Below are 14,364 nucleotides of genomic sequence, written 5' to 3'. Positions count from 1 at the left end.
AAGACCTATGAATCATTGTTGAATTTATTAAGATATTAAAGAAGAAATTTAGATCATTATATTTTGGATTTAAATTATTGACTAATTATTCTGCTGTTGTTTTAGGATAGTATGATAAGATGTCTTGCATGCTTATGGGAAGAGTTTTCTATGAGTATGCGACGGTTGCCATGATCCTCGATTCAAAATTTCAGATTGGGGGCGTGATTACTGTCTGAGTGCTGGTACTCAGTCATATTTTAGCATATCACATTTAAGAAGGAGAAGAGGTAAGAGTCACATGTGGCCTCTTAGGATTGGCATCCGGCATCCCTTGGATCAAGTACATTTTTGAACAGCGAAGCACTACATGCTCCGTCGTCTCATTCTCTAACTCATAGATCAGTGAGATAGATAAAATTTTTATATTTTTATTCTTAAGAAGAGTCTGAGTCGATAATCGGTCCCAAGACGATCTTTCAAAGAAAAAGTCAGATCGTGGGAACGCTCGCGTGGGTTTCGCGGTTGTCAAACGCTACCAAGCAAGTTTGGACATGGAGTGATCTCGTGGCTTCCATAATTCAGCAGGATGGCATCACGGGGTCCACACCACTTCCGTTCAGCCTGCCGTATCGACCATGCCAACATATTTCCTACCATCTGATTAGAATCAGACGACCATCCCCTTGTTAGTCTTTCAAAGCGATCCATCGATCAATGTCGTACTTTTCATCGGCGATATCATGCGGGCCAGATCGGCCATCCGACAGTGGGGCCTATTGCTTGGACGGTCACTGATGGGTGGGGCCCGTGGCTTCGCTCTTTCTTATTTTGGGGCCCTCGTCCGTTTTGTCTCATTGTTGCTGTCGCGATATTTCTGGAAACCGAGGGAAGGAAGAAAAAAAAATTGCTAAACGGAAGGGAGAAGTCGAGCGTGTGAAGCCCGGTGATTGTCGAAAAGACGATGAGACGAAAACCGAGTTTTCGCGGTCAAAATCCCGGCGCTGACCCCGGAATGGTCGACGGGGGCGACGGGGGAAGAGCCGTATAGACGACCACCGGTTTTTCTCTACTTGAAAAGAGCCCATCATTCCATGACGTGACTCGCTCCCAGGGAATCAAAAACAGTCTTTCCCTTGCCGTGTCTGCTACGCTTAACAATTGCCCTCCACTCAATCTGTAAACTACCAAGCCAGGGTCTGTGAATCCTCTTTAGTCCATTCTCTCGTATAATTATTAGAGGTACCAAGAGTATGCCTGCAATTTGATGTTGGTAAACTCATGCATGGATTCTGATATATATATATATATATCTATCTGTGTGTGTGTGTGTGTGTCATTGGATCTTGTGATGGCCAGGATCAGGAGTTTAAGGGTATAATTGCTTATTGTTTCATCTTATGTTCTAATTTTTTATATAAACATAAATCTTGAAAAATGTGAGTATCTTTTTTGGGTGAAGAAATGTGAGTGATCTTTTAATGTTTGGCTGATTACGGAAATCTCATAATTCATTTATCTTGCTGATGAAGTAACTTGTAAGTCTTACAAAGTTTTGTAGCATAAGAAAATGCTTTTCATGTTTAAGAAGGCCGTTTGGATTGAATTTATTTTATAACAACTTAGGATCTCATCTAAAAAAATTAATTTAAATATATTATATAATTTATTTTATCCTACATAAGTATCTAAAATTTATTTGATGTATAGATAATATAGGCTAAACACATGCCCATACGGCCATCACATACACACTTATTTAAGCTTGACATCCTCACCAAGCTAACATTCCAAATCTAGTCAAATTTAATCATAAACATCTTGATCAGCTCATGATCAATCCCTATATACATATGCTATAATGTTCTCTAGTCCATGTAAGCCGTAGATCAGGTTCGCTCAAATAGCATTTGTTATATCCCAAACCTATCATCCGAATTAGCTATGTGACATGACCACATGTCCCTTAGAGTATGGTCCTAGAAAATATGTAAAACCTATAAGATGAATAAAATTCTAATAAAAAGAAAAAAAAATTAAATTGAGTATATAATAACCATGATAATCCAACTAAGGATTCCGTCGTTATATAGTAAATTTGTTCAACTGTAAAAATTTGAATATTCATCTATATCAAAAAATAAACTACTAGTTAAAGACTCTATTGCTCAACATCCATGCCCAATCTATCTGAGACTAAGTATTTTGTGGGTTTTAAAAAATTTACAGCAAAGAGATATAAGCTTTACAACTTAATAAAAATTTTCATATACCTACACTAATATAATAATATAAATTTAAAATAATAAATAATTGATACACAACATAGAATCATAAACTAACTGTCAAACAACACTTGAATAAAACAGTATATGGACATCAAATATTAATGATAACCATCCATTTAAAAGTGATATATCATATAATATCTAATAAATCTTTGATAATATTTTTAAATAGCTTTTCATTCAATTTTCTTTAACAAAATCCAACTTTAAGATTAGTTCTTTTCAACTTTGGGCCGACTTTGGTAAAAAAAGATAATAATTAAGATCACCTTGATTCAACTCGAATACTAACTGAGCCATAGCTTAAATCCGAGCATTGATCTTAATTAAAAAATATAGTTAAAATATAACATAGCATAATATAATATAATATTTTAAAATATTAAACTAATAATATATATCATAAGTAAAAAAATTATATATATATATATATATATATATATATATATATATATATAGACATACATACATACATACATATATACTCGATTGGGATTGCGAGCTTTCGAATCAAGTATTTTGCTACTCAAGCTTAATAATAGTTGAATTGAGTCGAGCCTGGATCTGAGTTGAGCTTGAGTAATTCTTCAGCTACTTAGCTCATTTGCACCCTTAATAGGCTTAGAATTATGAAAAAATAGGAAAATAAGGATTTCAGTCCATTACCTTGATTCTGATAAAATCTCAAGGCTAGCTTAATAAGTCTTTGATGAAATCCTAAGGAAAAATCTTTGCAAAAAATACTTGAAATCAACTACTGCAAAAATGGATTCAATGGTGGGATGCTTAAAGAAGAGGAGATCTTTCTTTATAGAAAAGCCCTACCTCTTCATTGGAAATCGATAGCTCTACTTCCCCAATTTCTAGTGGAGTCGGGCTGGGAAGAAGATGACTTCCATCATCAGGAGTCTTCTTCCTATAGGATGTGTGATGCACGTACTAAAGGCCCGTCTACATCGATTTAATAAATCAAGATATTACATACTTCATATGCTTCTAGTAGCTAGCTACATGAAAATAAATAAATTAAACCTATGCAAAAAAGAGATGCAAGAGAAATTGGCTAAGGTTATTGCTCTTATCAATTGCTTTTGGGACATCAGGATTCTTTTCCTTGGCTTACAATACAAGAATTCATTTAAAAAAGGCGTTTTTAAGCATCCCAAAAATATTGGGATTATAAGACATGTAACTATGGCATCCCAGACTTCTTTTCTGCCTTGTTTCTTTACACTTCTCTATACAACTAAAGCAAGGTGGAGGTGGAGGTGGAGGTGGAGGTGGAGGTGGAGGTGGAGGAAGGAGAGAGAGAGAGAAATATTGATTTTAAATATAAAAAATAGATAAATTCTAAAGCTTGAAAGATAGACAAAAGAACTCCAAATCAAAATCTATATTGAAAATCCAATCCTCCATGCAGCATGCAAGTCTTTCACTTGTCTTTACTGGTTTGAGAAATATCAAATGAATAAATTGGTCCAATATCCAGATTAAAATAGGATGATGAGCTATTTAAAATGCCAATGCCAAGTGGGAATTAAGTAGGCAAAATAATTTTAAAAAAAAGATGAGGAATGGGTATATTAGCAGTCATACGATCTCGAAACCTAAGATATATTATAATTCACTTAAAAGATGATTTTAGAAAATTTAAAATATGATTTTATCCTAAAAAGCACATGATTTTTAATATTTCCAAAATTTTGAGATTGGAACATCAACAGTTTCCTCTCTATTTTTTTTTCTTTTTAACTTTTCATCATTTTAGTACTTCCTCTTCTTAAATATGGCTAGTAGAGTGATTGTTATTGTTGTAAAGTGGTAGAACTCTACATTGATCCTTGTTATTATCTTCATCTTAATTCCTTCTTCGGTCTTTGCTTATTATTTTTTTCTATAAATCGGATAAATAAAATCAAATGAGTATAAATATATCTCTGGGAACTAGCAAATAAAATATAAGTAACAAAGAATCAGTAAGAAGATGTGCCTTCCCTCATTGTTCTCTAGCTATGATTTCACTTATGTCCAAGACTTTCTTCATAAAAGATAAATTGTATTAATATGATAGTTGTACTTGATGTACGTGATTCAATAAAAGGAAAACTTCTCAATTTCATGTTGATACCGCCATCCCTTCGTGCCATTCATTAGCCTAGGATTCTTTCTGTTCAAAACAAGTTCTTTCAAGCATTTTTGGGCTTTCAAACAGTAAATAGCTTCGACCACCAATAAGATAATGGCTAGCTTTGATGGGTTGAATGCTAACCAATAAACAACTAGTTTGGCATTTCTAAGAGGCATTGACTTAACCTCATGGTGTGAAGCTATAGCAAAAATGAAGTGCTGATATATTAAAAAGGGTGGATGTTTCATGAAGTAAGATCATAACGGGAGTCACTTTTTCTTTGACTGGCAGTATGGTCTTGCACTGCATGGTCAACTTTGCTCCAACTATTAGTAACACCTAGCACATGTAATGTACATGATTGGTCTAAGGAAAAAAAAAAAACTTCTTTCATACATATGATAATAGCTTCATCATCCTTGTATGTATTAATCTAGTACATGCTTTATATTAATCTAGTACATGCTTTAGAGATTGTGTTGATGTATAGATGAAACATTCAACCTATAGGATCCTAAATCTCATCAAAGTAATAATAAATGGTTTCCTCGAAGGTCAAATTGTAAAATATGATATTTAAGGGACAACTACTTCTAGCAAGCAAGTCTTTGCCAATGGGCGATTGTGCACAATACAGATTATAACATATATGCTGTATTGTTTTCTTGTTGAATACTTGTGTTTTATACATCATGGGTAAATATAAGTTGTCTTTTTTTTTTTTTTTTGGATTTAAATAAGTTGCCTCTTGAAAAGAAACTCATTAGCACGTGATTAAAAGATGATGCCCAAGCTTTTCATTGATGGAAAGCTAGCAAAACTTTGTCTCTGGTCAATACCATTATACTCTAAGTGCATGAAGCTCGAAGCTGAACGCCAACAACACCAAATTCAATCTTTTCTAATATATAATTGTTTGGTGGATTTTAGCCAAGTAGAGATTGCTAGATTGAATCTAAAAGGTGATGCATTTGTTATTTATCGAGCAAGCATAGATACGATTTCTTTACATCAATGAGATTCTAACTCATATTTACCTTTGTTGCCCTAGTTGTATTAAAATAGATGCTCACCAAACATCTTAACTACATGTTTGGCATAGAATGGCTCCAACATTAGTCATGAGGATTTCTATACCTATAATTATAAAGTCCACTTGTTTCTTGTTTTGCATTTTGTTTATATGTTTCACTCATGCACTTACTGCATGCTACCTATTCTTGCAAGGTGCACAAGGTACATTTATGGAATTGTAGATTTTATATTATCCATCTATGCCGATCAATTCCTTAAAATTCATGAAGATATTAAAAGATATTACAGTGGATAAGTAACTCTCTTCTAGTAGAAAGATCCCACCTCAAAATATACATCGCACTAGCATGGATGCAAATTGCTAAAAAAAAAAAAAAGGACAATCTAAGCCCAATCCAAGTTTCATGTAAATACCACATCTTATATCACTTTTCCCACAAAATGTTGTTAATTGGATAGTTTTATGCGTATGATGGCTTTTTCCGAGCAAAAAATCCATAACTTCATGGTACATTACATTTTAATGATACTATTTGGTGACTTGTTAAATCTTATCAGTGCATCGACCTTGTGCTTACACAAATTTAGCCGACTTTGCAGTCCCTCTGGCACCAACCATCCGTAAAATAAAATCCAAAGCAAAGCTTTTTTTTTCATAAAATACACCACATAGGAGCACCATCAAAGTTAACCCCTGCAATTAATTAAAGTAATTACATGATCCATTACCAAAAAAAAGTAATTACAACGATCATCAATTAATTTAATCAAGTAATCCCCACCATGGGCACATTAGTAAATGCACGTATGCATCACAAAGAGACACACCGCATGGTGCTAATCCTCCAACCCATGGTTGGCAGACAGGGCTGCGGTTAATTTGACCAAAAACCATGTGAAGAGGAGCAGAAAGGACTGGGTAAAGGGGCAGGACAGAAAGAAGGGCCAAATTAGAGGGAGAATTCCGTCATTTGGTCGGATGAGAGAGAGATCTTGGCAACACGGCAGGAGGCCAGGCATAGAGCGGCAGTAGGAGCAGCGCGAGGGAGAGAAATGGGAAAATAAAAGAAGGCCAAGATTTTTCTTGGCGATAAAAGGGGCCAGGGATTAATGCCAAGGCAAGAGTTTGCAGCGCGAGGGAGAGAAATGGGAAAATAAAAGAAGGCCAAGATTTTTCTTGGCGATAAAAAAGGCCAGGATTAATGCCCAGGCAAGAGTTTGAAGCCTTCCTTTCACTAGCTTCCAAATCCCTTCCTCGAGCGATTTGATCGCGGAGATCGATGCCCCTCCCAATTTTTTAGCTCCATTTCGCCCCAGAAGTCCGTTTTTGTTTGCGATCTTTCGAATTCTTTGGACCATCGGGCGAGAGAGGGGAAGTGAAAAAGGCAGGGAACCGGGGAGCTGGCGATCGCTGTAGAGAGATTTGTCGCTTGGATTTGACGGCGTTTTCGATGCTTTTCATGGTGAGCATCCCCGTGTCCCAACTCTGTACCTTCTCTGTTCTCTGGAGTTCTTTCTTAGCTTCTTTTTCCTCGACATTTTTGGTCAAAATCGCACCTTGTTTTCGTTTTCTCGATGATTTGCTTTTCCGCTTCGGGGTTTGGGTTGCGTTCTCCTTAATTAGTGTTGCAGATTGAGGTTTTGGTCATGGATTTAAAGAAAGTCGGCGGCTTTTCTTCTTTTCTTTAATGGGTTTTTTTAAGCTGCTATGGGATCCATTAGAGACTAGATTCATGGCCCTCTGGTTGGCACATGTGTTGGGCAATCTAGGGTTATAAAATTTGGGAGATTTGTTCATTGACATGATCGATTTGGCCCTTTTTTTTTTTTTTTTTTGTAAAGCAAAAGATTTAGCCTCTTTGTCTATCCATTTGTTTTCCTCTAGTCACGGAGGGAATTCAGGACCTTGCTTGCTGTTTATAAGGACGCTGAATTGATTTCTCTGTTTCCATTGGGTTCAAGTGAGACAGCCATGGCTCTTCCTTGCGCCTTCCAAGACGAAGAAGAGGAGGAGGTGTTTTTCGACTCGAGAGAAGACATATCGTCTGTCTCCGATTCGTGCCCCAGCAGCCCGGCAGTCCATGATTCGTGTCCGGAAGGAAGTTTCGATGGGCCCTCGAGCGACCCTTGGTACCAGGTCTGGGTCCAGAATCCTGATAGCATACAGGAGCGGCGAGATAGGTTCATGAGATGGATGGGTCTGGATCCGGTTCACAATCCCCGTCGAGACTCTGCCGATCATGGCCGGGAACTCAAGATGGACGGTGAAGTTATGCCGGAAATCGATAGAATTATGTTGGATGGGGGAGCGGTGCTGAGGAGCTCTGCTTCAGAGTATGGGTCTTCTTCGGCGTCCAGCAGGTACAGTGAGGGCGCAAGTACATCCGATGATGGGGCCTCGGAGGAGAAGTCCAGGTACAGAGTTAAGAATTTGGATGATGGCATGATGTTTGTCGCAGATGAGTTGGGTAAAGATGGTAGCTTTAGAAGCCTTCATGAAGTTGGTTCGAATCAGATCACGTCGCTCCATGAGTTCGAGAGAAGCTTTGGTCTGCCATCTTTCATCCAGCAGCTTATGCGGCGAGAGGATAATGCATCAAGCAATTCCAACAAGACTATGGGGAGGAGAAGGATTGGGTGGTTGCAGAGATTGGGCGCTGTGGCTTGCATTGTAGATAGGCAAATGGAGGAGAATAATTCATGTATCTCTGGTTCCGAGCAGAGCGGCTGTGGTCGGATTCAGAGAGTTAAAGTCCGTCCGTATAGGAAGCGATCAAAGGAACTATCGGCGGTCTACAAGGGCGAAGACATCAAAGCCCATGAAGGCGCAATCTTGACTATGAAATTTAGCCCCAATGGCCAGTATTTAGCCAGTGGAGGTGAAGATGGAGTCGTGCGTGTGTGGCGTGTGATGGAATGTGAACAAAATGAGGAAAGTGACTTTCCTGAGGATGATCCCTCATGTGTATATTTTTCGGTGAACCATAATTCTGAATTAGCTCCCCTCTATGCTGATAAGGAGAGAAAGGCTAAGTTGAGGAGCATGAAGAGGACTTCGGACTCAGCTTGTGTTCTCATTCCTCCAGAGGTTTTTCGGATATCTGAGAAACCACTGCATGAATTTCGTGGACATGATGGTGATGTGTTGGATCTTTCTTGGTCAAAAAATAATAAGGTGAGATATCTTCTCATAAACTTGTATTTATCCATGTGCTTGTAAGCTGAAATATCTTCAATTTAATGTCTATCAAGGCCATGCAAAAACTCTTCTTTGAATGCCAATGCATGTTTTTTTTGCAGTATCTCCTGTCATCATCCATAGATAAAACTGCCCGTCTGTGGCAAGTTGGATGCAATAGCTGCTTCAAAGTTTTTTGCCACAGCAATTATGGTAATAGACTTGTTATATTTACGGATGTATTATTGTTGATCTGTCGTTTTGTATTTAATTTGCTAGCTCCTTTTAGTTTGTTGTTCTCACAAGTTCTTTTGTTTTCTAATGCATTATATCCAGTGACATGTGTTCAATTTAATCCTGTCGATGAGGATTATTTTGTCAGTGGCTCTATAGATGGAAAAGTTCGTATCTGGGAAATTCCAGGATGTCACGTAGTGGATTGGACTGATACTAGAGAAATAGTCACTGCTGTCTGTTACCGGCCTGATGGAAAGGTATGTTAATTACTGTTCTCCGTAACAGTGTTTCAACAAATTGATAGTTATGGACCGTTATGTAAATAAATGCTTGTACTTTTTTCTTGTAGGGAGTTGTAGTTGGCACTTTGACAGGAGATTGTCGCTTTTATGATGCATCAGGTATGCTTAATGGTCTAAACGTTATTGCCTTTACGAATGTCCTTTGTCTGAATATGTTTTTGACATGGCTCAAGTAATGCTGAGCCATGAACCCCATGTTGTTATATGTTGCAGGATAAATTAGCTGGATCTTTATTGCTTTTAGTATAATTGCTCGCTTGTAAAACATTCCCATGCCAAAGCACTTTTAAAGCTTTCCTCCTTAAAGTTGAAGTAGCAGTCATCTTTTATCCGCTTTGCAATCTGCTGACCTCAGTAGGTGGTCCATGGACATTCTATGTAGATTTTTTGGGTTTGCTGAGAGTAGTTGAACAAATTGAGTGTTGTGGTTGCTTGAAGTTGTTGCCAAAATAATAGAATTCAATCTATTTATAAGATGCACATATCCACATGGCTCGGTCTAAAATGTCAAATGCTGAGGTCTAAAGAATATTGTGATTCACGAGTACACATTTTACATATATGGCGAAGTGATTCACAAGCATGCTTGTTCTATGTGTCTAGAAAATAATAGTTTATGTGGAAATGCTGTCCTTTATGTGGCAATACATCAATGGGCATCTTATAGGCAACTTGCAAATTTGTTTTATGAAGAAGATGCTTTCATGGTTGAAATCACCTTGTTGTATGAAGTGCAGGCCTTTCAATTGTCTTATTTTCTGCAATGTTTCACCATCCATTTTTCACTCTTGATCACAAAGAATACCACCAAACCCAGCAAAATTGTTCAGGCTGACTATTTGCTTATTTTTGTCCTTTCAATTAAATGTGAGCCACACATATGATAATATCATCTGGCTGCCATTTGTACCGGCATCTACACTACTAGTTTTGCTGCACTTTTTGGTTTCTGCATCCCACTGACTCATGTTTGTTGTGATTGTCGTTTTATGATAAATGTTATCAGTAAATATTTGCCTTGTGATTTCTGAATCATTGCTGTTACTTGCTCTTTCTAACTTGAAAGTTGAAACCAGTTTTTCTGTTATGTTGCAGTTTGTCATAGCATCAGGAATATATGATGGTTGTACTTATGAATAAGATTCTCCAGAGTTAGAACTGCATATTAAATATTGTTTGTATTTTACATTTGCACTGTGTTAATGTCAGTACTGGTTCGTATGTGCGTTTGAAAGCAGCAATGCACTTTCTAGTGTTGACTATGCAAGCTAGTTTATGGCTACTTATCGCTTTCTTTTATTATGGATCAGATAATCATCTACAGCTGGAGGTTCAGGTCCCCCTACTGGGTAAAAAAAAGCCTCCTTTCAAGAGGATAACTGGCTTTCAGGTAGCTTCCCTTGAAACTCCGGCCTTACATGTTAACTCTTTACATGTTCATTGGCTCTTCATCTTCAATTGTTTCTTATTTCTATTTTTGCATTCTCAGTTTTGCCCAAGTGATCATCAAAAACTACTGGTCGCTTCTGCTGACTCACAAATTCGAATTCTTGATGGGTTTGATGTTGTCTCCAAATACAAGGGTATAAAATTTTTCTATCCTCATAAAGCCATCTACTTTTTTCACTTCATTCTTTTGCCGAGCTCCATTCTTCACATGCTACTCGAATATTCAGGTCCGCGGAATGGTGGAAGTCAGATATCTGCATCCTTCACTGCAGATGGACGGCATATCATTGCTGCCTGCGAGGACTCTAATGTCTATGTATGGAACCATGCTAACCAGGAACTGCCATCCTCCAACCACTTAAAGAGCACATGGTCTTGTGAGCGTTTCTCCTCCGACAGTGTATCTGTTGCAATACCTTGGCATGGCCTGGGATGTCGAAATCCAGTCTCTGTCACCTTCGAGGTTCTCCCCTCACATGAAGATGTCTCCCTGGACCAAGCTGGAACCACAGATAACAGTTCTCGTCTTGGTGAAGATTCTTTTGGCAACAACACACTCCATCTGTCGCCTTCCGGTAGTTTCACTCTGCGCCATGAGTTCATCTCAGAGTTTCTTCCCAAGGGCTCCGCGACATGGCCTGAGGAAAAGCTTCCCTCAAGCTCCATGACAACATCTACCTTGTGTAAATCCCAGTACAGATTCCTAAAATCCTCTTGCCAGAACACCTCCCATGCATGGGGTCAAGTTATAGTTACTGGTGGATGGGATGGGAGGATCAGGTCGTTCCAGAATTATGGATTACCGGTACAGTTATAACATGATATAGCCTTCACACTCTCAGTCTCAATCATATCATTTGGCTTGGCCGCAAGCTCCTAGCAGAAGCTTTTGGTGGCACCCCCTATACACTGTAGCTGGGTTTTGGCTCAGTGGATGCTGCTGGTCCAGTTTGGAGTGACACCGTACGAAGCTTCACATGTTGGGTGCTCCTGCGGAATAGTGCGTGGGCCAGAGTTCATGTATTGAAGTGGTCCTCCGATACCCCGTCAGCATTGAGACAGATGATGGCAGGCCCAGGAGGCTTGAGTTCTGCGCATTGTATACGTGGTGTTTGAGAGTTTGGCGTTTCCTTTTCTTTCAGCTTTGGGACCCTGACGGGGTTTCGGAGATGCACCGCAAACAAATTAAGACAAAGTGGTTGGCAAAGCATGCCTATCGCCTTGAGCGCAGAGAGGGCGAGTGGGACCGGATAAATTGTATTGCCGGATAGAGAAATTCCATTTAATTGTATAGATTCTTTCGTTTATTCATATGTAGATGCCCATGCTGGATTGCCAAGAGACAAAAAAAAAAAAAAAAAAAAAAAAAAAGAAAGAAAAAAAAAGAAAAAAAGACTGTTCTGTGTGAAGTTGTGTTTGTGTGGTGGGATAGCTTATTGAAGGGGATGAGCTGAAATTGGTGGTGGTGGTGGTGGTTTTGTTTAGGAGGCCTAACCTTTTGGACACTTAGTGCTTTTTCTGATGCTTGGGGATATTGTGATCGATCTATATGCCGGAGATCTGCCACGTCTGGTGGATTCTGGTTGGGTCTTGGTGACTTTGGGAAGTGAAATAGGATGATGGTTGATACGCTGGTCTTGTGAGTTCTCATCTGTTTTATGGACTCATTTTATTGCAGGAGGGGCTGGAAGAAAGTGAAGGGATTGGTACCACATTAAGTCACTTTGGCCTTGGTCTCAACCTCCACGGCTCTATCCAGCCGAGACAGGGACCATCCAACATTGTGGCATTCTAAAAATGAATTATTATGAGAGACTAGGACATGAAACAAGGCAATCTATGAGATTGACAATTAAAAGAGAATGGTTTCGAGTTCTGTTCTTCCCTTCTTCTCTCTAATTTAATTTTTACCAGGCTTTTTACAGGCTAAAAGGGGTTATGATGCTAGAAAATTTTATAGGCTCGAGAATTTTTCCAACCGTGAACTTTGAACTTATACGAGAAAATCGTCATATAATAGCATGGTTAATTGTGCGTACTTACTGCTAGGAATATTCATTAAATATTCCCTACTGAAGCCAAAAATTAATGGCATGTTTCTTTTGCATAGGTGTTAGTTTTTATCTGGGATGTATGAGAAATATCCATGATGATTTACCTGCAAGAGACTCCACCCAGTCTTTTTCTTTCTTTCTTTGTCTTTTCTTTTTTTTTGTTTGTGAATCATCACAGTCTTTTGTTGGCTGAATGATTCTATGAACCATCTTGGGTCATTGAATTGAACAAAATTGGTCAATTCTTCATAAATTTACCACTTATGAACATTCATGGCTTGTCAGGTAGTGCATGCAGATTGCAGTGGACTGCAGATTAATGATGCTATTCATTGTTGTGGTGTGCTTTTTCTAATAAGAGAATGCAGTAAGGGCTTGAATCCTGAATGTTGTTCAAAGAGCAAGCCTTTCAAAGAGGAATGCAAATCATTGGATCCTAGTCTGGGTGACTTTATACACTCTCTGTATCACTCTCTTCCTACTTGGAGAAGTATTTCTTGCTTTTCTCATACATGTACTTAAATGTAGAAGTGAAAAAACCTAAACATATTCATAATTTTCACCATGTTTATTTTTTAAAGTTATTTAATTTTTTAAAAAACTTTTGATCAATCCTTCATTTTTTTTTAATAGGATTCTTATTTCTGCCTCCATTTGAGTTGTTGGACACCAAACCTATCATTATGCTTCTTTGAAGGCTGATTCTAGCCATCTACTGTTACAAGAAGATATTGCCAAGTTAACTATATATATTAATATGGGATGCATGTGATCTGCACCAATAACACTAGTTTTCTCCTTTTCTTCTAAAAAAATACACCACTACACTAGCTTGATATGCACAGGAGTCAGAGTTGCCTTTCCATGGAAGGTGACTATTTAACATCAAGCTGATCGATCCTTCTTAAAGGGCCTTCATCTAAAGGGCTTGTTTAGGTATTCTTATAGAATTGGACTGAAAATTTTATAAGATTCATGGATTGTGCTGTTTATTTAAGCATGGCTCTATATCAACCAAAAACCACCCAGGAACTCCTATATGGGAAGAAAAAATGATATTGGTTTTCTTCTTTCTCTAAAGCAAAATTAAGATCTAGTCTGGATTTGAGTGGGCTCTTTGAAAATACAAGCCAGATGCGCCAACAAATCCAACTTTTACAGGTTTTTCCAAACATGCCCATCTAATTTAATAAAAATATTAAAGATGAAGCCCCTAAAAAGAATCAATCCATTTGATATTGATCTTCTTTTCTTTTCCCTTCACAGGGTTAAGCCCATCTATTATATATATATATATATATATATATATATATATATATATATATGAGTTATTTTGAGAATAATCATACACTTAAGATTTTTCTCTCCGAACATGTAATGTCATAATGTCAATGTTGGGGAATGTGCAACAATTAATCTTCTTCTTTTTGATACGGAAAAAGGTGGCGAGGACCCCCTTCTTTTATGTATTATTAATAACTCAAGTAACAAGACAAAGGCAAACTTCCTAAAATGCAGACAATACTAGCTCAGTATATATAATGGTCACAGAGATGGATGATCATCTCATTACGAGGATTGCGGGCTCGTAACATCTTTTTTCCTTTTAGGTTAGCGATATGTTCTCATCAGAAAAGGATAAACGATAGGCATGTCAAATAGCACAAATAACATAATAAGAAGCCCCTTCCACATCCTCAGCAACAAGCTTAGT

The 14,364-nt window shown here is 37.9% G+C and overlaps 1 protein-coding gene across 2 annotated transcripts; it reads left to right on the top strand.

The window, feature by feature from the left end:
• The first annotated feature begins 6,460 nt into the window (after nucleotides 1–6,460).
• On the top strand, nucleotides 6,461–11,907 carry LOC105054110 (uncharacterized). Of its 2 annotated transcripts, none has more exons than XM_010935541.4 (8): nucleotides 6,461–6,893; nucleotides 7,316–8,605; nucleotides 8,731–8,821; nucleotides 8,945–9,102; nucleotides 9,195–9,246; nucleotides 10,458–10,537; nucleotides 10,637–10,730; nucleotides 10,824–11,907. In XM_010935541.4, the coding sequence occupies exons 1-8, from the start codon at nucleotides 6,882–6,884 to the stop codon at nucleotides 11,411–11,413; spliced, it is 2,367 nt and encodes a 788-aa protein (XP_010933843.1). In that variant the 5' UTR covers nucleotides 6,461–6,881; the 3' UTR covers nucleotides 11,414–11,907. The 2 variants fall into 2 exon arrangements, with proteins under 2 accessions (XP_010933843.1, XP_010933844.1); XM_010935542.4 differs by having other exon boundaries at nucleotides 6,463–6,893; nucleotides 7,393–8,605.
• Nucleotides 11,908–14,364: the final 2,457 nt, after the last annotated feature.

The sequence above is a fragment of the Elaeis guineensis genome, chromosome 11 (genome assembly GCF_000442705.2).
Source record: "Elaeis guineensis isolate ETL-2024a chromosome 11, EG11, whole genome shotgun sequence".
Lineage (NCBI taxonomy): Eukaryota > Viridiplantae > Streptophyta > Magnoliopsida > Arecales > Arecaceae > Elaeis > Elaeis guineensis.
Note: the sequence above shows the minus strand (reverse complement) of the source record. Positions and strands in the feature narration are given on the sequence as shown.